The 25,123-nt window shown below is 39.5% G+C and overlaps 1 protein-coding gene across 1 annotated transcript in view; it reads right to left on the bottom strand.

Moving 5' to 3' along the window:
* Window positions 1-1,193: 1,193 nt before the first annotated feature.
* TMEFF2 (transmembrane protein with EGF like and two follistatin like domains 2) overlaps window positions 1,194-25,123 on the bottom strand; it is a 255,058-nt gene continuing 231,128 nt past the window's right edge. The window contains exons 8-10 of the mRNA XM_042445879.1: window positions 12,536-12,659; window positions 8,756-8,914; window positions 1,194-1,426 (exon numbers count right to left, since the gene is read on the bottom strand). Of these exons, the coding sequence (XP_042301813.1) occupies window positions 1,330-1,426; window positions 8,756-8,914; window positions 12,536-12,659 (380 nt within the window). The 3' untranslated portion in view covers window positions 1,194-1,329. The remainder of the gene's footprint in view (window positions 1,427-8,755; window positions 8,915-12,535; window positions 12,660-25,123) is intronic.

Below are 25,123 nucleotides of genomic sequence, written 5' to 3'. Positions count from 1 at the left end.
CAGTGCGCCGCGGAAAGAAGATCCGAAATGGAGCTTCTTTTTTGCTCCGTGCGGGAGCCGTGCGGTTTGGCTGCTGCGGCTCCCACACGGAGCAAATGGCGCCGGCGGGGGAACGCCGCAAAGCGGCGGTTTGTATCCCGCCACTGTATAAGAAGGAAAGACCCCACCAGAAAAGACAATTGTGTTTTAAAATAATATGGAAATTACATTCCTATGCTGACAGACTATTTTTTGGAAATTCATGTCATCAGCCACAACTCTTTGTTATCAACCTCAAGTGTGTTTCATTTTACTTCTGAGACCTATCAGAACTTTGGGCCTGTTACAGACTGCCAAAATAAAGCTGGTTCGGGTCTCTTTGGAGGTATGCTATTTAAATGATGCATGGGTCCTAAGAGTCCGGAGGTCGCGCCAAAGCCACACTCCATTCCTAAGCACTGGAGTGCAGCTTTGGTGCAGCTTCCGGACTCTTAGGACCCATGCATCATTTAAACAGCAGACCTCCAAAGAGACTCAAAGCAGCTTAATTTTGGCAGTCTGTAACAGGCCATAGATTCCTTTCTCTTCTGTTCTTTTTAAAGTATGTTTTTGTGTTATAGTGTCCTAGTGCATCAAGGCATCAAAGAAATGGCACGTTTGCACCATAACTGAATAACTCTACATTTAAAAAATAAATAATAAAAAAAAGAAAATTTGTGCTTTAGTCCACAGAACTGTTTCAGCAAACCACATCCTCATTAAGAAATTTAGAAAACCACTAGAGCAGTTAAAATTAATTTTTAAAACATCATTCATTGCAAACAGCCCCTGAATGCAAGGAGTGTATGTGGAAACAATAACCACCAGCAAAACCCAATGAGCTACATCTCAAGAATTCACACTTCTTTAGACCACTCTGGAAGAGCTATAGGTTTGGGAATGAAGCCCTTGTGCCTATATATAGTAAACAGATGTTTGTATCATTGCAACCCAGGCTGATTAAAGCAGAAGACAACGCAGTTGTCATATTTAGAAAATTTAAGAAAGCAAAAAAATTTTTTTTCTCATCACTGAGTATTTATTATATATAACAAATACATGAAAAAGAAAAAACTATATTGTGTGATATAAATAGTTTATTTACATTACAGAAAAAACATCAAGACAATGTATACTATTTCAAATATATCCATACATAATCAAATATAGCTGTAGTACATGTTTTTTCATTGGTGTAGATTACCACAAATGCAAGGCAACATGTGTAGATCTTTTGTCTATAATACTGTATTTTTGTAAAGTCCAAGCTCTCTGCAGCTTGCTTTTGCCATTGTGGAAACATGCGCTCTTTTAAATTAACCTGGTTGATGCTCTGGTTGTGTTGTCTGAACTGTAGTGTCCTGTGTTTTGCTTCTGCCTGTGGATTCGGTTGCTCCTGGGACATTTCCTGGAAAGCAAGTGGGGAATGGGTTGCGAGGAAGGGAAAAAGAACATGTAATTTGCTTTGCTAAAGGACAGTGGAGGTAACACAAGGACTAAAGTCCAGTGAAGAGCAGCTGAGAACAACAGGCTGTCTGTACAACTCATCCCTGACAGTGCAGCTATGGTTATTCTTTGCACAGAGAGTGAAAAATGAGGACCCCCCCCCTGTTCTCTCAGAAAGTTGATTCTCATTTGGATCTCTGAAAATGCTGAGGCATTTATCTGGAGATTTACTGGAAGCCAGGGTTACTTTCATGCCTGGTAAAAATATGGCTGAAGTGTAACGTACAGGAAAAGCTTGGGATATGTCCCCAAGTCTCCTTCCTGCCCGGATTCTTCGTGATTGGGCGGGCTAGAAATAAATCATTATTATTATTATTATTATTATTATTATTTTATTATTCCAACAGGGGAAGTATGAATAATTGGGAGGGGGGGAATCAGTGGTTGAGATCCTTCATTGGGTGTGTAGAGTGTAATGTTCTGAACACGCAGGGGGCTTTTTGTCAACCCCGTGGGATACTCCTATGGGGAGGGAGGGAGGTGCATACTCCTTTACTTGTTCATTTACATGTGGATGTTTCAGTACAAAAAAAGTAACATAAGTGTGTCACTGTCTATTTTAATTTAAAATAAACATTTTAAAAGATTACACTGGCTTGGAGTCTATTCCTATGGGCTCATTTCTATCCACTGATTTTTTAAAAAGAATTCTTCCTTTCCCTGAAATGTTGTCTTCTCATTTTTTGAATTTTTATTATTTAAAAAACATTAAGAACAGTTGTCATAACATCAAATCACTGGAACTGAAAGGATCAACAATAAAACCCTTCATACATTGGGTTGGGAACTTGAAAAATTAAAACATTCGTCATTAATGTTGGAAAACAAAAGAATGGGATACCACATTGAAGAAAAACCTGCCATTGATTATTTCTTCTATCTTGTGCCTGCATGGTCAATTTTTCTGAAAAAGCTATAGACCAAACACTTGACTGCTACATGGACAATGAAAATGGTTCAGAAGATTTCCAATGTAGCACAACTGGACACTACAATGCATAAGAACCTAAGGGTTGAAGACTATGTAAGCATACCCTCCAACAATTCCTTGATGAAAATTAGGACTCATGGGGCCAAGAAACATGAGGGTGTGGTCAATGTGGCAAAAGTTATTAATAAGGAACACACAAGCTACAGCAGTTTGCTGTAGGTAATGACTCACCAAAGAGCCTACACAGTGACAGCTCCAACTCACTGGAATGCACTCCTGGAGGAGATTCGACTCAGTTGTACAGTGGAAGCCTTCACGAAGGCATTGAAAACCTATCTCTTCCAATTAGCATATCCTCCCGATTCTCTTTAGAGAAAGTATTCCCCAACTAGATTAAGACGAGTACCCATAACTGATACCCCAACTATCCTAACTACACTGTTTTTAAAAATTGAATTGTTTAGAACTGTTTTCATAACTGTTTTTAATGTTGTATCTGACATGTGTCATATAGTTTTATTGTATGGACAACGCTTTGATCTGGAGGAAAAGCGGTATATAAATAAAAGCTTTATTTATTATTATTATTATTATTTATTTATTTTATCTGACTCTACTGGGAAGGACACATTTCTATCTTCTTCTCTTGCCCCACTGCATTAATTTAGTGCAAACAATTTCTGCACTTTGAACTCAGTTTGAAGTAGGTGAAAAAAAACTGAAGACAAAGAAATAATGTGAGCGGAAGGCTATTTTACAAGCAGATGAAATAGCAGGATGATTAATTGGGACTGTCCCTCCCAAACTGGGATGGGGGAGGAGAAGGCATAGGAGGCAGCAGAGAGAGAAAATTGAGAAGAACCAGTGATCCTTTCTTGTGCAAAGGTCAGTCTTCAATTCCTGCTATGGCAACTTGTACACAATGAGGGAAAATACTGTGATTGTAGCACTCTCTAGTACTATATGGTATTGGATCCTGGGGGAGCAGGGTTTGGATCTCCATGCAACCATGGAAACTCCCTGGATGATCTTGGTCAAGCCCTATGCTCTCAGTGTCAAAAGAAGGCAATGGCAAATCTGTGAATAAATCTTGCCAGGAAAACCCCACGATAGGGTTTCCATATGTTGGAGTCAAACTGAAGGCACACAACAGCAAACGTGATTGTACAGACATGCATGTGTGCTCACACTGTCTCTCGCACAAACAGAGATACGTAGCTTTTTCTCTCCATTAAAAATCATGTCAGACAAGCTGATCTCTTCAAGGTGGCTTACAAAAATACAATTTTACTTATGCATTTTCAAAAATTAAAATATACTGGTTTTCCACTCACAAATTCATAGCTTGCAAGAATAAAAGTCATGGGTTTCATCAAGGTTTTATGCTCCTAGTCTCTTGCTTCCACTGCACCTACCAGTCAGAGGCTGGGACAGGGGGAAGAGAAGTGATTTTTCTCTTTTCCCTGTCCCTTTGAATGGTCACTGCTACCTTCCCCACTGTTCTAGAGAGGCACTAAATCCCATGGACCAGATCTGGGGAGGAACAAGGGGATGCAAACAGAGAGAGGATATCAAATCCACCCAAATGAACCAGTAAAAAAAATCACTGGGTTTCAAACCTTCTAGGGATGGAAGAAGCTCTTCCATTTGTGAGACACAGTTTTTTTTATCTAACCTTATATAAACAGTTAAATCACATCAAAAATTATGAAAGCCTCTATGAAAAAGCAAAAGAAACAGACCCTCCCCTTTCTGAACAAGAAATGCTAACAGAAACTATAGCAATAGTCAAACAATCAATACAAATAATAAAACAGATTAAAAAAAACAGCCAAGCTAGTTAAAAGTCATAAAATAATAAAGCAGAAGAAACAACTTTTAAAAACCATTAAATGCCCTGGTGAACAGGAAGGTATATCAGATTTCTGAGATTAAGCATTATACATAACATAATAAGTGTATTGCATTTCCCTTACGCATTACATTTTACATGGCGTCTAAAATGCTATTTGTACTTGTTACCATGAACTTCTCTTACCGGACCAGATACTAGCTAGTCATCACAGGCATGACAACCCAGGAGAGGCCTTTCTGTACACTACTACAATCATTCATAGAATTTTGGCAATCATGTACAATTATCTGATATTTGATTTAATATTTGATCTTTTTAATTTGTTGTCTGCTTTTTTTTTTATCTAATTCTATCTTGGACTATTATCTATTGTTTTATATGTACTTGGTAGAATGTGCCATTGGCAGGTTTCATTTGTATCGATTTTACTGTTTGTATGTACAGCGCTGTGTAAATCTACAGCGCTAGATAAATAAAATATAATAATAATACTCCTACTTTACACCCTCTATGATGTATTAAGAAAATGTGACCATTTATGATGATCTATGATGATCTACTTTTTGCATCTGATACCTTTCTTTTCTAATCTGCTTTGATTCTGCGAGGAAAAAGCAGAATATAAATAAAAATAAAATGTCTAAAGCATGGACATTTACTTCTAATCTCATGGAATTTCTGCTATTTTACCTGATGGTTATTAATGCTTGCTTCTGGAGTACTGTAGACACCCACAGTCCAAATCTATTTAGTCTTACTCAGAACACTGAAATTCCCACTCTTCAGTGGGACTTCTAAATTAGGCTACAATCTAATTTAGCTCACTGGGGCTAACTCTTGAGAAGCTATTTTCCACAGCTGCTACTTAGGATTGCACTGCTAGCCTTCATACGACTGATCTTGCTCAGTATCCTTCCATGTGAAGAGAGAATGTTCTGATAGTTTTACAATGCTAGAGCAAGGGAAAAGATGATATCTGGCTAAAAGTGAAAGCAGGGGGCACATTTTCATAAATGAATGTAATATAGTGCAATACATAACACACCTATATGGAACATCAATATAGTAAATACAAGACTATGTATTCTGTTACATATAATTCCCAGGGAAGATTCTTTAAGAATTTGATTAACAGCAATATCTAACTCTGGTAAAATATGCGTTTTGTTGGTTGACTGGAACTGGCATCTGTTAGTGACTTGTGCACTTACGTATTTGTAAGTCCCTTTTTTGGATGGTACACAGATGGGTAGTGTAGTAGTTAAATCAATGGACTAGCATTCTAGGAGAACAGGGGTCAAATATCCACTTGGCCGTGGAAATCCACTGGGTGACCTTAGCCAAGTCACAATCTCTTGTCCTCAGGGGAAGACAGTGGCAAACATTTTCTGAACAAACCTTGCCAAGAAAACGATGTGATAAGTTTGATTTAGGATCTTTGTTGGAAATGACTTGAAGGCACACAACAACAAGCAGAAGGCAAGTCTCTTGCCCTTATGTTTTATCCAAAAACTTGCAACACCTGGCAGCTATCACACCCCAAGAAGGGCTGCTGCTGTTTCATCTAAATGGAGGGAAGGGAAAGGAAACTCAGAATCTCTGGTTGCTCTGAGTTCTGGTGCATACACTCTATTTGCAAGCTCACCCCCATTTTCTCTCTTTCTTTCCCAAACCTAGCTGTAACCAGCTGCTTCCCTGTGGTCTGGATCTCTCGGTTAATCAACAGCAGCATGGGCCTCTCAGACAGCTGCTGGCTGGTGGGAGGACACACAGCTGTGCATGTAGTGCTACACTCACATGTAGGATCTCAGCCTGTGCCTTATATGACTGCATTGTTCACACTAGGTGCTGAAAACACCTGTTCTATCTTTTAATGTACACCCCATGGTGATCAGCTGAAACGGATGTGCACTGATCTGCAATCTGACACTTTGTATTTCCACATTTTTAAATAACTTATGTCTAACATTTGATTTTATATGAATAAATGACTGATATATTAATATACTGAACTGAATGCAACTCTCACACAGTGGTATAATGCAGCTCTCACAAAGTTACATAATGTTCTTTTCTTAGTGAAAAAGACAATGCGAGGAACAGGCTATGAGTATGAATAAGATTAAAGAGGGTTGGCCTTGTGTTCCTCAATCTACCACAGATCAGCTGAACAGGTAAGATTCATGGAAAATCCAACCATTTCTTCTACATACAAACTGTTACCTTGCTTTATGGCCTAAAGCTGATGAACTTGAAGTCACTGGGGAAGATTGCTTGAACAACATGATGTAGTGCCATTTTTCTGTTGAGCAGTTACTTTCCCATCTCTGCCCTTTTATGTACACTGTATTTTTGCCTCTGTGAATTATCGTCCTGTTCCCCAAAACCTGCTTTAATATAATACATTGCCTTTTTGCAGGGGAGCATCTACTCTTGAGGGTAGAGTTGATGAACTGAACTTGGGTTGGCAAGCCATCTCCAAGCTACAGCAGGCATTTTTCTATTATGCCTTTAGGCCAGGAAAGGATTTATGAATTATTTTGTACCTTTTTCTGGCCCAAATGTCACACCTTTCCTCTAAGCATAGCGAGAATGTGGATGCTTAGATATATTGGAGCTTTTAAAGTTTCTATAGGAACCTGACATCTGGTCCCCCCCTTCCCTCTCATCTTTTAAGGAAAGGGATTTATTTTTAATGTATACGATTTATTGGAGTAGCTGAAGGAAGACTGAATCACCGTGTGAAGTCTGAGGAAAGCCACAAAATGGGGAAAACTGCAAATCTTTTTGGAAAAGTACTGAAGGATGTGTATTACTAACATTTATGGAAAGACACAATTTCAAAGTGCCTCATACAAAGGATTTCTCTCAGTCCATTTACATCAGTTATGTCTAATCTGATTTGCAGTGGTTCTTCAAAGTCTCATTTATGCCAAATCCTTTGAATCTTGATTTCGATTGGGAGTTGAGTTCTTTCTGATAGGATTGGGAGTGTCAACAGAAGTCATATTTTAATTTCTGAAGCAGAATGTGGTTGAAGACACCAATCAAATGCTAACCAAATACACACCAACATTTGCAACACACAGTCTATATACAATAATCATCTATGTCTTCACACAGAAGAACAGAGTGATCCAGGAAAATACAAACATTGATAATCTCTGAGTTATTAAAAATAAATTCCTCCCCCAACTTTCTACTGTGTATTCTGGATTGCTTACTAAGTGTGCAGTGATGGAAATTTGGACAAGTCAGATTAATTTGTAGCCTACAAAAACCAGAATTCACATTTGAGCTGGTGAGGGGAAGCTGTATTTCTGCCATCATGGCCACATCCTAAAGTTGCATAACCACGTGTCCTATGTGAAATATTGGAGGGTATGGCACAGCAGTGATGAGAAAATAATGGAAGCTGCAGTCTGGCAACATTTGGAAGGCCCTAGGTTTCTCAGTCCTGCCACAGAGCATGTTTAACACTCCTGTGACTGAACATAACAAGGGAAACATGGTAAGGGCTCAAACAAAGGGTGTAATCATCTTGCAGAATTAAAACAGTTTCGCCCCACTATAACTGCTATGACTCTATCCTACAGAATCCTGGGAATTGTAGTTTGGTGAGACACCAGAGTACTCTCACAGACCAGACTGAATACCTCATCTTTGTATGCATCTCATCTCCATACTTACAAGGTTTTGAATTTCAATTAACACACGTGCTACCAGTTGTTCTCTGGACTCTCCACTTCACTCTACACATCTGAGGAAGTAGACTCAAGTCTATGAAAGTTCATGCTACCAATTTCTTTCTTTCAGTTAAATCTCAAAAGTGCTACAAGATCCCTTTGCATACTGATTTTCCAGGCTAACAAGGCTATATCTTTGAAGTCCCAGGATTCTGTAGGTCAGAGTCCTGGCAGTTAAAGTGGTGTCAAACTACTTTAATTCTGCAGTGTGGCTGCACCCAAAGTGTCTTCTAGGATGGGAGTTGTTTTTGCATTACTGATCTTTTGATGCAGAACTTGAGAAGCTTCCAGGAAATCTTAGTGATCCTCAGAACAGCTTTAAAATTGCTAATTGCTAATATAAATGAAAGCACAATGGTTATCTGTGAGCACAGAACATAGGAGCATCTGCGACCAAGCCCATGGTGTTACATCAGACATGGCTAGTTCTAGCAGTCCTGAACAGGCAGTGTTTCTCACTGGCCTCCAGGCAAACCTATGTTTGGATTCTTGACTGGATAGGAAGAGGAAAAGCAGAGCTTGGGAAAAAATTTTGAACAGTAACTTCTAGAATACCCCAGGAGCTGGAATCCAAAACATTCTTAGTTCTGAGGGAAAGTAAATGTGGATGCCACTGTGCTTTGCAGCTATGCTTTTTGTACTCTAAGTAAGAGTGTTTTTTCTCTGACTCAAGAAGATACCTTGGACTGTGTTACTCACCTTGTAATGCAGAGGACCACAACGCAGATGATAGCGATCTGGATAGTCCCAATCACTGCTGCTATTAAGACATACTGAAATCGTACAGGGCCTGGAACCACATATAAAACACTATAGTCTTTCTTTTCACAGTGTTGTCCAGTGTAGCCTGCATCACACCTAGAACAGACAAAGATGTAGTTACCCTTTTTCCCCAATGATAATTTCTGCTTTGAACAAGTATAGTCCAGACACTGCAGAGAGATGGCGTCTGCAACTGGATTAGAATACTGTATTGCAGTGACTGTGTATATTTTGTATAATGCTGAGAACATTGTTTTTATGTCCCAATAACCTTGGAGATATAAGGGGATTTGTTTAGTGGTCAGTTTATGACTGCCGCCTATCACTCTAAGCTAAAATTCTCACATGAGCCAAACTGAAAATTCACAGAAAAGTCCTTCTTGAGGAGGTTTATTTCTGTTCCAGCTAACAATTCATTTGAAACTGTTACCAACTGTTTGTATTTCTTTTCTTTTTTTATTGCAAGAAATCTCAGAGCTTGACCTTCAACCACATTTCCAGGAGGGCTTTCAACATTTCAAAACATAATAAAACAAGTTAAATAAAACATGCTAGCTGAAGTAAAACTATTCAAATTGAAAGAACTGAGAAAAGAAAAACATTTTTGCCTGGTGGTGAAATGACATAAAAGTAGGTGTCTCTCTAGGGACAGCACTTTCACCAATATGTCAGGCAATGTCTCTTTTTCTTTTGGGGGGGGGGGGGAAACTAGCTTAATTTAGGAGATAATGCATGCAAGCATTTAATTTACAGTGAGATTTTTTCTCAGGGTCAGTGGAAAATCTCTTTTGGGAAGGAAGGCTGTGACTATGCACAAATGTTTGCTTCAAGTAGACCACATCTTCATCACAAAACCATAGCCCTTGGCATCCAAAACAGCATTTGAACAGCATTAGGTCACAAGTATAGCAGTGCTTTGTATAGTGGGCCCTTGTTATCCACTGGGGTTTGGTTCCAGGACACCCATAGATACCTGCATATAAAATGGCAAAATCAAGGTTTGCTTTTTGGAATTTATATTTTTATATTTTTAAAAAATATTTTCAAGATGCAGATGATCAAATCCATGGATAAAAAAATTTGTGATATGGAGGGCTGACTGTACTTGTATTTGCCGAGATGGATAGTGACTGCTGGGCTGGTGAGGATTTTATCTTTAGTATACTATAATGTTGTGTTTTACTGTTATGTTTTTGGTTATATATATCTAATGTGCCACCCTTTGGCAAAAAGGGTGTTATAAATGGATGATGGTGATGAGGATGATAATGATGATAATTGTTATTATTATTCATACTGTTCCTTCTTCAGCTGTGCTTGACATGGACACAGTAGTGCCTCAATGAGTCTATTTCAATTTTCCTCATGTAAATGCTGCCTCTCTCTCCCTTTCTCTTTCTAGGGGACAAACAAAGTAGATACCAGGGGCATAGCTACAGGAGGGAAAAATGAGAGTGTAATGATCCCTGAAATAAGAATTCTGTCTACTGATGAAATTTCCCTTCCATGCCCAATTTTCTAGCATTAATTCTTGTTGTTTGCCTTCAAGTCATTTCTGGCTTATGGTGACCCTAAAGCCCTATCATGGAATTTTCTTTGGCAGTGGCTTTTGCCATTGCCTTCCTCTGAAGCTGAGAAACTGTGGGTTTTCATGGCTGACTGGGGATGTGAATCCTGATCTCCAGAATTGTAGTCCAATGCTCAAACCATTACATGATGTTGGATATTTCATCCCATATAGATGTCCAAATAACGCCTATAATTTAAATATATATATAATATATACATGAAAGAAAAACCCAATAGACTAGTGTATGTCACCAGGTGCTCAGTATTTATGGGCAACTTCCAGCAACCCCTTTTAATCTTTAAATTGGACTTGGACTGGAGAATGTCTTTTGGAGAGGGGGCATCTTTAAACAGAGATGTGACCGCCAATATTCTTCAAACAGAAGACTACCCTCTATAAAATAAGCCACCGTAAGGTGAAACCTGACATGAGGGTTGCAGATTTTATCCAATTTATAGCCTGCCTTTCCAGACAAAGAGCCCAGAGTGAAGAAACCTCACATAAAATAAATTACAACACAACACAGAAACATCATTAGACCCATAATTCTAAAATCACAAATATATAATAAACTTCCATCTGCCGCAGTCAAATAAAAGAGAGGCTAGCTGTCCATTTTAAACAGAAAAAGAGGTGAGGAGTGCAGAGCCTGACCCCAGCCCTATCCCCATCTCAGCCAAGCTCTGATGCTCAGGTGAAAGAAATGATCTTGGGGAAATGGGCTATTGTAAAGTAAACCATTGTGGAGGAAGTATCTTGTCCTCCTCATCCAGCTTATCTCTTGTTGTTGATATTTGTCCCCTGCTCACACCCTCTGATTTTGGTGTAACCAGGGCCAATTGGGCTTAAACATTCAGCGATACCACCATCACATCTAACTGGGTCCTCAATTGCTTTGTTGAAGAGTTTGGCACTGGGTACTGATTTTTATGATTTTGATGTGGCAGAAGAAAGAAAGCATCCTGCAGTTTCACCCCTTAAGGAAGCAGAGCTCCTGATTACTAGAGGTATTTTTAAAAAAATCCATAATGACAGCATGTAATACCTGAGCAGAAAGGGAGAAAATAAGGAAGGTCAAAAACCTCCCTAAAATTTGTCTTCTGAGCCTGAAGGCCAGTCCATACTGCATTTTTACTCATGTACACACCCCATACTTTCCCAGAGCTCTGTTACTCCAAAAGCACCCTTAAATATTGATCTGAATACCCTGAAATCTGTGATTCAAAGATCCCTCTAATCATGCAGATTACACCTGTTTCATACCATCATTGTGTTCATAGTTGCTATAGGCAACTTGTCTTCTTCTGATGATAAGCTTCTCTGCACCACACTAGGCTGGTCCTCAGACAGCAAGTATGCAGATTTTAACCAGGATTTTACTTGAACCCTTTCCACATTGGCAGAACCTTCCAGAGTGCATTTGGCTGCCATAGCTTCAAGAACTATGGGTCATCTCTATGCCACAAGAGACAACAGAGTTGGATTTTGTGGAAGTACTGCCCAAGATACACAACCTGTATCCAGCTTTTGTTACCCTTATATTCCACATTTATTCTGAGAGGTTTAAAAATGAGGGTCAGCCTAGGAGTGCAGGTTTGCTTGCACTCAGGTATCCAGAGAACCCAAGTCTCCATGCCAGGCCTCCCACTCTGCAGAAGTATGAGATCTGGACATCCAGTTCCATTAGTTGCCATGCAGCATTGCTTTCTGTAGCTAACCTTTCTTCAACCCTCACCTTTCTTGCACTTCACACCAACCTTCTGTCTCCAACCATTTTGCCACATGGAGAAATTGATGTTGACATAGTTCTTGACTTTTTGTACACTGTTGGGTTTCTTGAGAGGACAGCTGTTGGCTGTGTGCTCAAAAGCAACGGATAATATACAGCAAGACAACCTAGGCTTCTGTAGTGCCTTTTTAGGAAGGTATTGACAGTCATTGCAGGAATGCTTTTATAAACAGATTAATGGTGCTGCATAATTCAGTGCAGTTTTGCTACGTACATTATGTGCCTCTGTACATAATTTAGATCCAGAGTGGATGGGGCTTTGACAATTATTGTCTTCCTTGCAGCATCAAGATAACCTGTATTAGCAAGTCTGCCAATTCTGTTTATCGTCACGCGTTCAGTTTGGGGAAAGTGTTACCTGCAAGATGGTTCCAGCATATTAGCCGAGTGTTCACATTTTCCATGCATGCAGAAACCATTATAGTGTTCTGGACAAGGAATGTAGATCCCTCTGGCACTTTCTTCTAGTTTGTTTGCATTCTCTGTAAAAATACAGGTGAAAAGAAAATCAAAGTGTAAAATGTAATGCAAGATGAAGAAACAATAACAGAGACAAGAATAAACAAATGCTGCTTTGTTTAGGGCATTTGAGGGATTCAAAAGCAGTTATCTGAAACACTTCATTTAAGTGCAGAGGAAACTATTAAAATAATGCTACACTGTAAAATAGGAATACAGATTTAAATAAACATGCCTGGGGAATGGTAGAATAAAAGTTTTACAAAAACACTGCAATTCCTTGAAATGGCCCTTTCAGTTCCTCACTTTTGTTTCCCAACTGTTCAATGGGAGAGTTGAGAATTTTTTAAAATTCCTTCTCAATGAAATTAAGGGGGCTTCAAAGTATTCAATTTTATAAGACTGCATCATTATTGCATACCATATTCACACACAGACTCTAACTTATTAAGCGGAACTAGTTATAGTTTGTGTTCAAAGCCTCAAGGGGAAACTACTTTTAGAATTACATCAAAAATCAACTCTTTACTTACCCCAAGTCATGAAAACAGTTACTTGTAGTTACTTAAAAACTGAAAACTACAAGTCACTGGCCTGTAGAATAAAATTGAGTATTTCTATTCACCTGTTTGTCAGCTGAACAGCTGGAGCAGCCCCAGAACAAGTCAGCAGTTAAGGCAGGGGTGGGGAAGTGTAGCCACTGTGTCACAACTGCCCCCCAAACTATCACTTTTGAGACCTTTAAAACCCTCATCAGTCTTCTGGAACACCTCACTTTTTCAATATGATTTTGGGTGATTTCTGCACAAGACCTCAAGTTGCCCATATCCCAAACTGCACAGAAACAACCAAAAAGTGCCCTCCCATCCTCTACCCTCACCTGTCTAAGGCTGCATCTGCATTGCAGAAATAATCCAGGTTGAGACCACTTTAACTGCCATGGCTCAGTCCTATGGAATTCTGGAAACTGTAGTTTTGTGAGACATTTAGCCTTCTCTGTCAGTGAGCTCAGGTGTCACAACAAACTACAGAATCCCAGAATTCCACAGAATTGAGCCATAACAATTAAATTGGTGTCAACCTGGATTATTTCTACAGTGTGATGGCAGTCTCAATAATTTTTTTCTTTATTTGTTGAATGGTGACAAGGAATGACCAAATGAAAAGGAAGTAGAAGACAGTGTTTTCCTGGAGGGTGGAAGGGTTTGTGTGCAGTTCATGGAGGGGGACTGATTCTCAGCTCCTATGCAGTAGTACACCTAGTTTAAACCATGTGATATTTTATTTCCACCAAGGCAGACCCCTGGGAATATAAAGGAATTTTAAGAGTTACCATTATATTACAAAAAGACTGGAGGTTAGTGATGTGAGTATGAAGAGTTTCATTTGTTTTCTCTTCACTGTGGAAAATGAACATTCTTCTGCTGTATTCTTCCCTGTATGAATGTCTCAAAGGCATTATAGAGAAATTATTCTGCATAGAAAAACGTATGTGGGTGGGTATATCTGGTGGTTTTTTGCATTAAACCCCACACTTTTCTGTGCAGACAAAATATTTTCTGCATAGGAAATTGTTTCATGTGCAGAAAACAAGGTTTTGCATTCACAAACGTGTTTTGTAAGTAGAATAATCCCTCTGCAACACTTTAGGATATAGAATATGGAGACAAAATGGTGCAAGGTTCTGGTGGTTTATTATTTTTCCTAACAGGCTTTTTCAACCATTAGGAACCCCATGTTTCAACTTGGTATTGAATAATCAATATTCTTTCCATCACTATTTTATGGAGGGAACTATACAATATTCTTCATAAAGATACAGTTTTTAATGTAAATTGGTTATACTTTTATCACAGGTTGAGTCTCTCTTATCCAAAATGCTTGGGGCCAGATTTGGACTTTTTGGATTTTGGAATATTTGAATATCCTATAATGAGATATCTTGCAAATGGGACCCATGTCTAAACATGAAATTCATTTATGTTTCATATATACTTGATGCACATAGCCTAAAGAGAATGTTATACAGAATATTTTATGTAATTTTATGCATGAAACAAAGCTTGTGTATACTAGACCATCAGAAAACAGTGCTGTCAGCCACCCATGTGGACAATTTTGGATTTTGGAGTATTTCAGAATTCTGGATAAAGAAGACTGAACCTCTACTGAAAAAAAGAATAAATTACAAGTTATAGGGACTTTGTCCCTTCTGTGCTCTCGTTTCAATCCTTCCCCACCCAGCTCAGAACTACTTATATTCTAACACAGTGGTACTCAAACTTTTTACCCTGTATATCTAGATTCAGATGTCACCCCCCACTCACCATAGTATATGAATAAAAATATTTTCTTTATTTAGTGTGCATATTTTCATTTGCACATTCATATACGTTCATATTTTAACATTTTATAAGGAAATAACATTGTTCAAATTAGAACAGTGTTATTTAAGAAAATGCAATATTTAACTCAACACGTATTACACATAAAGAAGTTTGGGAGGGGGAGAGGGAGGAGGAAAAGGGGAGGAGGAAGACGGCGGATCAGAGCTCCCAATTTCACATTTTGTGCAACTCTTGCCCCCCTGGGGGTCCTGTCCCACTTTTTGAGAACCACTGATCTAACACACCACAGTGCACTGAACATTTGTTGCTTTTCTGTGTGCTTTCAAGTCATTTCCAACTTACAGTACGGCGAACCTAAGGCAACCCTATCATGAGGTTTCTTTGGCAAGTTTCTGCAGGAGGCTTTGTCACTGCCATCCTCTGAGGCTGAGAGAGCATGACTTGCCCAAGGATACCCAATGAGTTTCATGGCTGAGATAGGATTCGAAATCTACTTTTCATATTCATAGTCCAATGCTCAAACCATTATACCGTGCTGGCTCTTAAACATAGCTGAACTCAAAAGGAAGATATAAACCCTTAAGTATACTGTGTGGGAAGACATTTATTCCAGCCTTTTGAAAGTATATTCTTACATGGCTATCTGAAAGGCTCGGAAATGAAATAGCCCATGATTTATTAATGCTCTTTATGATGCTTTATCTTAAAATCTGGATAGGAAGAAAACTCTGGAATTTAGAAACAAACCGTCTACCTTTGCTTATTAGGGCCTCTTCTGCAGCAGTTTAACCACTGAGCACTAAGGCTTCTTTGCTTTATCTTATCATGGAAAAGGCTTCAGAGCCACAGAAGCTTTGCTTCTAAGTGTGAGCTGCAATTTTACTCCTTCCTGAAGCCAGAAGATGATATTGAACAGGATGAAAGCTCAGCTTTCATACAATTTTGTTAAATTCCAGCAAAAATATAAGATATAGGAAACTCAGATAAATGTTGGCTCTAATCTGGATACAGTTTGTAGGCAAGTGGCCATGATTAATAATGCACTGTGGATAGGATTGTGCCCAACAGCCCCTGTTACTGTCATGTAACTAAAGTCAGATGGGAATGGAAATTTGCCGTGTGGATTGAAGGGGAGATGTACAGTATAAGCTATGTGGGTAAAAGCACTTCCATCTACATTACAAGCTGACAAACAGTAGGTACTGCCTGTATTTATCTATATGTACAGTTGTTTGGAGTGGTCCTTAGAGGCATCTGTGTGGCCATTTGCATGTGGAAGTTCTAGGGAAGTGGGCTTCATGTGCCTCCTGTCCTCTATTTTTGGCCCCTGTGAACTCCTAGCCTTCCAGGACCAAATAAATTTGCACCCCCACAAAAAAGATCAGTGGTGTGATTTTGCCTCTTGTGTTCTACTGTCTAATATATAGTCAGCCCTCCATGGTTTCAACCATCCACAGCTTGAAAATATTTTAAAAAATGAAATTCCAAAAAGCAAATCTTGATTTTTGCCATTTTATATAAGGGACTCCATTTCACTGTCCCACTATATATAATGAGACTTGAACAGCCACAGTTTTTGGTATCCATGGGGGTGGTGGGCCTGGAGCCAAACCCTACTGGATACCAAGGGACCACTTTAGATACCAAGCCTTAGACTTAAGACTTAGCTGTCGGCTTAAGACACTGCCCCCCTCCCTCCCTCCCTCCCTCCCTCCCTCCCAGTCTTAGATGGACCACATATTGCATAGATACATTGGCTGGAGGTCAGCTTCCTTCTATTTCCATCCTGCCCAGGGTTTTGGGTAGGATGAGAGATTCTAGAAGAGTTTGGGAGCAGTGGGTTTTTTGCATGTTTAGGCAGGGCTAGATGTGGTTTTCAGAGAAAAATCACCCCAAATTGAGCCAAAGATTGATGTTTAGTCAAAGAACTGAATGAATAAGGATAAATGTAGTCTTAATACACTTGCAAGCTTATCACACAGCTTTTAATGCAACTTACCACTCCCTAACTGAAGCCTAATTCAGGCTGCATCCTCATCCTGTTGCACGGCTTTTGTCTCCAAATCTGCCATCTGAGTACAGCCCATGTCCCTTTACATGCTTTGGCAGTTATTTTTCAAAGTTTGGAGCTTTCCGACTTTGAAAAATGGCTGCTGAAGCGCATTAAGAGACGTGGGTTGCAGCTGGGCTGTACCTGCATGGTGGATTAGGAGACAAAAGCTGTGTGACAGGGTGAGGATGCAGCCCAAATTAGGCTTCAATTCGGGAGCAGTAATTCACATTGTAAGTGATAAGCTTCTTGGTGTAGAAGCTAATTACCCATATTCTACATTGCCTACTTAGTTATGTATGTATGCCCAGACATCCCCTCAATCCACTTTAACAGCCAACACTGGGATTGGGGAAAAGATGTCTTTTCAGCTGGCAAATGGGGTGCAAGGATCTTTCTATACCCCACACTAGTGATGAAAGGGGTGGGGGAAGGCATACATAAAAACAACCAGGAGTGTGCACACTGTCTGCACAGTTGCTTTTGAGAGGCTATGGATAATGACTGTCTATCTGACTGTCCTCATACATCTGGGAATGGTTTCTGTCAAGACATTATATGTTGACTTATTTTTTGTTGCCATATTAATATTAATTACCAAAAGAGGCTAGAAAAGGCAATCATTCTCCCCTTCTCAAAATCACCACATACAAGGAAGCTAACCAAGGTGGCATGGTGTGTGGCAAGTTTAAAACCGAAGAAAATTCTTTACTGAGTGGGTGTCAAAGTGGATTTCCTCTTTCCATAATCTCACAGCATAATCCTATTATGGTTACTCAGAAGTAGGTCCCACTGAGTTCAAGAAAGTTTACAGCCATGTACGGATGCCTAGGATTGTGACCTTAGTACCTCAATATTATTATTTCAGTCCAAAGCCATGACAAATTCTCATCTTCCTTTGCTTAATCTAGTTATTCAGAAAACCAGATTTGGAAGGCAATATCTCCTGACTATTAAACAGAAGGGTTTGGTCTCTGCTGTTCCTAACACTGCTCCTGTAAAGAGCAGGACTGGAAATGAAAGTCACTCTTATTCTCTGGCACAATTTTGCAATTATTCATACAGCAATGCTACAGATTATGATTTCAACATTAATCAAATTGCAGTTACATTGTGCTTGACAGCTCATCTTCAAATACCAGCCTTTCCAGTGTCCTTATTAGACAGGAAGGAATTATTTTAGCTTTATTGAAGTGATGGTTTCTCTCTCTCTCTCTCTCTCCTTCCCTCCCTCCCTCCTTGTCCTTATTCAAACCAAATTTATATGGAACTAACAGAGAACCCTCAGAGCTTAATGACAATATGTAGTTTGCTGTGAAAACAACTTTATCTAAATTGTGTCATTTTTGACACATTAGCAATTATCTTGTGTTCAGATTTGGAAGGGGAAAACCTATACACACCCTTTTTTTCATTCTGCTTGGCATATTAACCTTCCACAATGAACCAGTGAGAGGAAAAGTTACAACAGTAGTTCTAGAAGGGAATCTCCTGAAGTTAACAGTGAAACTGTTTTTCAGTGGTGAGAATCAGTGTGAAGTCACACACAAATGCCCAACAATTAATGACTTTAATATCAAAAAGTGACCTGCATATATGGAAGAGGAGGCAGTGCCATATAATGGTTGAGTGCTGGAGGGAAGTTTAGCAAGATCCAGGTTCTAATCCCGCCTGTGCCATGAGACTCACTGGATGACTTTGAACTAGATTCAGTGGCTGAATTTGGATTTCTCAGCATTAACTGCTTCACAGAGTAGTTGTGAGGATAAAGTGGGAAGGAGGAGAGCCATGTGTGGCATCCTGAGTTAGAATAATAAATATAACAGGGTTTTTGTACCATGTCACTTTCTATCCATAGTGCTAACTGAGTGAACAATTATGGAGCAAAGGCTGTAGATTACCACAATTTCTATTGTGTCAGAATTCAAAGAGATAGCTGTGTTAGTTTTAAAAATCAGTATGCAAAGAGGTCTTGTAGCACCTTTCAGACTAACTGAAAGGAAAGCTCATGCTACCAACTTCTTTCTTTCAGTTAGTCTCAAAGGTGCTACAAGATCCCTTTGCACAATTTCTATTAACCAGAGTAAGCTTTGCAAAGACCCTGTCACTGGGGGCCCTTTCACACTACTGAATTATAGTGCTATGATCTCACATTAACTGCCATGGCAACATCCTATGCAATCCTGGGATTGGCAGTTTAGAAGGAGGGGCCTTTAGACTTCTCAGCCAGAGAATTCTCCTCTGTGTCCTTTGACCAACTCCAAGCCGTAGGACTCCATAGGCAGTTAAAGTGGAATCACATTGCAAAATTGTTTAGTGTGACAAGGCCCCAGAGAGCCCATGTGCCATGATAATATTGATGGGAGTGTGTATGCTATGACAAGCTAATTAAACAGCATAAGATGGCACAAGGGTAGGGAATGGGGAACATGTTTGGGACAAGAAGTGGATTCCCACAAATTCCCACATGGGCCATATGACAGAAGGGACAGCACTATGCCCCTCACTGTTAATGGGATTTCCAGCCACAGCTTCATGGCTCCTGTTATCTTCTCTGCATAAATAAAGATGAGCAGCAGCATACCTACACGATGACTGATTTTAAGGTTTCTCTCAGCTGTATGTGGTAACCATGTACTTTGTAGTATATATAATCCCATAACTCTCCCCCCACTTTATTTTTTGTGGAAAAAGATCATAGATCAAAAGTGGTTCTATGTGGAAATGAGAAACAATGAATAATGTGGCCTAAGTCAAACATGAAACTGGTGGTAGCATCTGGATTCTGACAATTCCCTCTCTTCCCTGCAAATCCCAGAGCTGCCTAAAAGCAATGGTCAGAGATTTTTGTTCTCTGGAGTAGGTTAAGGAGAACCTGTGGGGCTGCAAAAGGAAGAGTTGATCATGCCTTCCGTCATGGCATTAGATTAATCTCTTACATGAGTAAATGCCAGTGCTTGATACAGCCTGGAGACGAGACACTAGTTCTAGATGGTCTGAATGAGACACGTAATTTCCTCCCATCCCCTTTGTCACTAAGTTGTATTTGTCATTTTCTGTCATGGGACTCACTCAGAGCATTAGCTAGGATGAATTTTTCATAACTTTTGACTTCTAGAAAGGCTCATATTGGATGCACTTCCTATGGGCAAGTTACTTAATCCCTTATTGTCTATTGCTGTTGTGTGCCTTCAGGTTGTTTATGGAGAGCTGGTGCAAACCTCTCATAATGTTTTCTGGGCAATATTTCTTCAGAGGGGGTTTGTCTTTGCCTTCCTCTGAGGCTAAGAGAGTGTGAGTTGTCCCTGGTCACCCAGTAGGACTCCATGGTCGAATGGCTATTCAAGCCCTGGTTTCATAGTCCAACCCTCAAACCACTGGGTCTCTACTTAATTCCTGCCTTTCCACAAGTCATCTTGCTGCTGCATCAGGTTGACTGAAATATACTTGTCTGAAATTTATGCAAAGTTTTGAACAATATTTAAAGGTTTTTAAGATATCTTTTACTTTCAAGCTATTTCAATTTTCAAAAACCTTTAAAAGTTTGATAAATTTCTGAAATCAGGTATGTGTGGTATTCTATGCTTTGTGGCTGTTCTTCTATAGCAAGTGATATATACTGTACTGGTTGTGTTTTACTTTTCTAGACATCCCATGATGAAGACCTTGGGATGATGGTGGTGGGTACCAAAAGGTATTAAGTTCATAATAAAATGACCTTCAAGATTTTCAGATGCTGTCTTTCTTTTTTGGATTGCCACCAGCCAGCCAATCCATCCTCTCTGACAGTTTTATCTATAGGACACATGTGTTAGGCACTCACTTTACAGTTGTAAGAACTTAGGGTCTCTTCTTTCAGCCAGGAGGAGAGAATGTCGCCCCTAAAAAACAATTGCATGCTGCCAGACACACGGCTGTAGGAGGCTACTTTTGCATTTTTCTTTTCTTTCTAGCTTGGAGTACAAGTCCAATGTTTTGCTAAAAACAATTCTCGTAAAGGTGTTAAAACAGAGTAATAAAGAGTTTGTGAATTTCTTTCTGTTCAAAGAAAAGTGTTGAAAACTTAATTTTCAACTACAGAAAAATAATTTCTCATTTCTTACACATCATGTTTTTTAGCTGAATCACCTGTTCTCAGTGACTGCTATTGACGGATGATACACAAAGAGTTATCCTCTTTAAAGACAGGGGTGTGGAAGGTGCAGCCTGTGGGATCCCTAAGTGTAGCCCTGGGGGATCCCCAAGCAGCTGCTCAAAGTCCCCAGACCCCCTAGAATTAATTTTTGGGCTATTTTTGCTCCAAACCTGCAAGAAAAATCTCCCCAAACAACTTAGAACTACAGTGGTTTTCTCCCCACAACTCCTCAAAGCCCCCCAAATGTCCCGAAAAACACAAGAAAAGTAAAATAAAATAAATTGACAAAACTGTGATCAGAGATGCTGTTGCATCCCTTCGAGCACACCAAAACACACTAGTGTGGTTGGTAGAAGGAAAGAAAAATGTCACCACTATTTCTTTTACATCACCAAGTGCCCCCAACAGTAACATCATGGGGGCTCACCCCTAGAGGCATCTATGTTTTTAGGATCTGACTTTGAAATCCTCGGGTCTGAGAAGCTCTTGACCTGGTAATCCTAAAGAGAAGAAGTAAAGTATCTTTGGGTATATCTAACCTGTAGAAATAATGCAATTTGACACCACTTTAATTGCCATGGCTCCATCCTACAGAATCCTGGCATTTTTAGTTTTACGAGGCACCAGCCCTCTTTGACAGAGAAGGCTAAACAACTTTTAAAACTACAAATCTCAGGTTTCCAAAGGATGGAGCTACAGCATTTGAAGTGGTGTCAAACTGCATTATTTCTATAGGGTAGATGCACTAGATGTATGTCGAGTACACAAGTCCTAATTCCACCCTCACTAGAGTAACTCCATTCAATCAATGGGATTTAATTAAATGTTGACTCACCACCCAACAGTTGATTCAAAGGATCTATCCTAGCTGGGATTGCCAGTAGGATTCAGGCCAATGTGTGATGTGGTCATGAACAAAAAAAGCATGGCCTGCTTTCAAACGCTGCCTCCCAAAGAGCTTTTGAGAAACTATCTTACCCTGAGGGAATGGCAGGGGAAGGAGTAGAAATAACTATTAACCAATTCTCAGGAGTTGTTCCTCCCTTCCCAGCTGTGAGGAGCTATCCTGCCCTTATGCACTCATGAGCAGAAAGCAAAAGGATAACAGAAACAGCAGAAGAAAAGAGAGAGCAAAGGAACAGGCTAGCAAAGAACATGCCAGTCCAAAAGGAGAACAGAGGCAGGCCTTAGATTGGATGCAGAACTTGCATCCCCATCCAGCCACCTGCACAATGGAATCAACTGTCAATGACATGCCTTTTCTCCCTCTCAATACACAACTTCTTCCCTTATGTCTCATGTCTTTTAGACTGTAAGCCAGAGGACAGAGGTTGTCAAATTATTGATTTTTTAAAGCCCATCTGGGAGGCTTTTTTTTTTTTTGATGGCGTACAGAGTAAAAAATTTACAAACAAACCAAGTTAAGATTCTTTAAAAAGACAGCTGATGAGAAGTGATTATGAGATGTCATGGGTTTACTCTTTTAAAGTATCCCACAAGTCCTATCAGGGTGTGCAGAGTCATTTCTTTGTGATCCATAGACTCACCTTACTACCCTACAGTTTGTAACCCTTTTCAGGGTAGAATGAGTGCTTGCAATGATGCGGAGAAAATAGCATGAACCCTGACAATAAATTGAAACTAGGGAGCCCTTTAAAATATTCTCAACTTGAGTGATATTAACATGTAAATAGGATGTAAACTACAAGGAAGGAAACTAATTATAATTAATTAATGGGTACATATCAGCCCATATATTGATTGCTATGGCTTGCTGGCATTCTCAAAATCAACTGAGCAAGTTAATCATTGTCTCTTAAAATGCCTGGCATTTATCAGAAATTGCTTTTAATGTAAGAACAGGCTTACTGGGTGAAAATCAATAATCTTTTCAAAGAGTGGCCAGTTTTTCATGGTATGGTTAAAATGTCAAGAACTCAAGATAATAGCAGAATTATTTGTGTCAACATCTCTCCCTGGTTCTGGCCCAACTGGCAAGAGACTGTGTGCCACAGCAATCATAGTGATCTCAAACGTGTTTATTTGGAAATATGTTCCATTAAACCCCCTATGATTTGAGTGGTAAGCAAATGTATTGAAGATATTAATTGATTATAGGTGTTTGTATCACTATATTGTTCCTCAGCATTTGGAAGATCACTAGACAAAACATGCTTGTCTTTATATTGTGGTGTATCTTGAGTAGGGTGGAGTTCGAGTGCTGCATTATAAGGAGGATATCAACAAACTGCAATACTTCCAGAGGAAGGCAATCTGACTGGAGAAGAGCATCAGGCCAGACATCAAGTACAAGACCTGTTTCCCTAACAGATGAGGAGGTCAAGGAGAGAGGTGACAAATCTTCAAATATCAGGACTGTCATATCTAAGATGAAATGGACTTGCTCTCTGTGGCTTTTGCCAACAGGACTAGAATCTTAGGGTGGGAACTGCAGAGAAGTGAGTTTCTACTGAACATCATGACAAACCTTCTAGTAATACTGACTGCTGTTCATCATAGGTACAGCATCTCTTGGGACAGAGTTGATTTTTCCTCAGTGGATGTATTGGAGCAGTGGCTTAATGGCCATCCATCAGGGCAGAACGATGGAACTGCATCTTATGTTGCAGAGCCTGCGCATAAGCAGAGATTTGGACTACATGATCTCTAAAAACCCTTTTAACTATATGAAAAATTCTGTGAAATAATTTCTATTACATCCTATAATTCTGTGGAAAAAAACCCACACAGTTATAATGTCATCTATGTTACAGTGTATTACAGAGGTCTGCTATGTGGAAATACATCTCCTTTGTTCATTTAGAAGTGGGATTTCATCAAGAGTCTATTACTACATGGCATATCATGATAGTTCTTTCTCAGTTTTCCCCGCAAATAAGTCATGATTAAGTATACTTGTGTTATGTTCCCACTCATACACTGTTTTTGTTTTGTTTGTTTTTTAAAAAAGAGACATTCTACTCATTTAGATTCTCTGACCTTTCCTGGCCCATGTTATGGAAATGTACTCTCTGTGGTGCCTAAATCTTTATTTTGTCTTTTATCTAGTTTCTAATCTGTGAATGAGAACCAGTGTGGTGTAGTGGTCGAGTGTTGGATAAGGATCTCAGGAGACCAGGATTTGGTTCCCCACTCGACTAATGGAGACTAACTGGGTGACTTTACGCATGTCCCACTCTCTCAGCCTCAGAGAATGACAATGGCAACCTCAGAACAAATCTCACCACAACTCCCTGATAGGTTCATTTTAGGATCACCATAGATCAGAAGTGACTTAAAGGCACACAGCAACAAGTCTGCAAATACGGTAGATATTTTAAAATCAGAAAACACCCTTCTCTGCTCTTATAAGGAGATGTTTTTGCTTGCAATGTTTAAATATGTATTTGAGAGAGAGGGCAGGGTAGCTTCTCTTATCAGAAGGGTGAGTAATCTGTTCTCTGCTATCCAGAAATCAATCCAAAGGAAACGGAAGGGATGACGTAATGTATTTAATGGCCTTAAGCCAGAACACCATCAGAAAGCATTAGTGGACTGATCATAAATTAAACTTATTTCCCCATTTCAGAGCAGAGCAGTTTTACATTACTTGGTGAAATTTACTGTGCTTAAAAGAACAAAGCAATCAAACAATCCCTCCCCCATGTAATTCTAGTTAGTCACTGCAAGGATGAAAAAATAGCAGTACATTTCCCCCTCAGTTTGGTTACAGAGTTGCATTATATCTGATATGATGCAGCTTGGAGAGGTAGACAGCAGTGGGGACAGACAGTAGTGGGTGACCTAGCACTTAAAAGAGAAACCACCAACAACACATTTCCCCCCACAATGCTTCTGGGATCTTTATCAGAGCCAGTGAGGAATAGACTGTCAGCTTGTGAGATCATCATCATCATCATCATCATCATCATCATCATCATCATCATCATCATC

The sequence above is a fragment of the Sceloporus undulatus genome, chromosome 1, assembly GCF_019175285.1.
Source record: "Sceloporus undulatus isolate JIND9_A2432 ecotype Alabama chromosome 1, SceUnd_v1.1, whole genome shotgun sequence".
Classification (NCBI taxonomy): Eukaryota; Metazoa; Chordata; class Lepidosauria; order Squamata; family Phrynosomatidae; genus Sceloporus; species Sceloporus undulatus.
The sequence above is the reverse complement of the archived record's forward strand: the minus strand, read 5'-3'. Positions and strand labels throughout refer to the sequence as shown.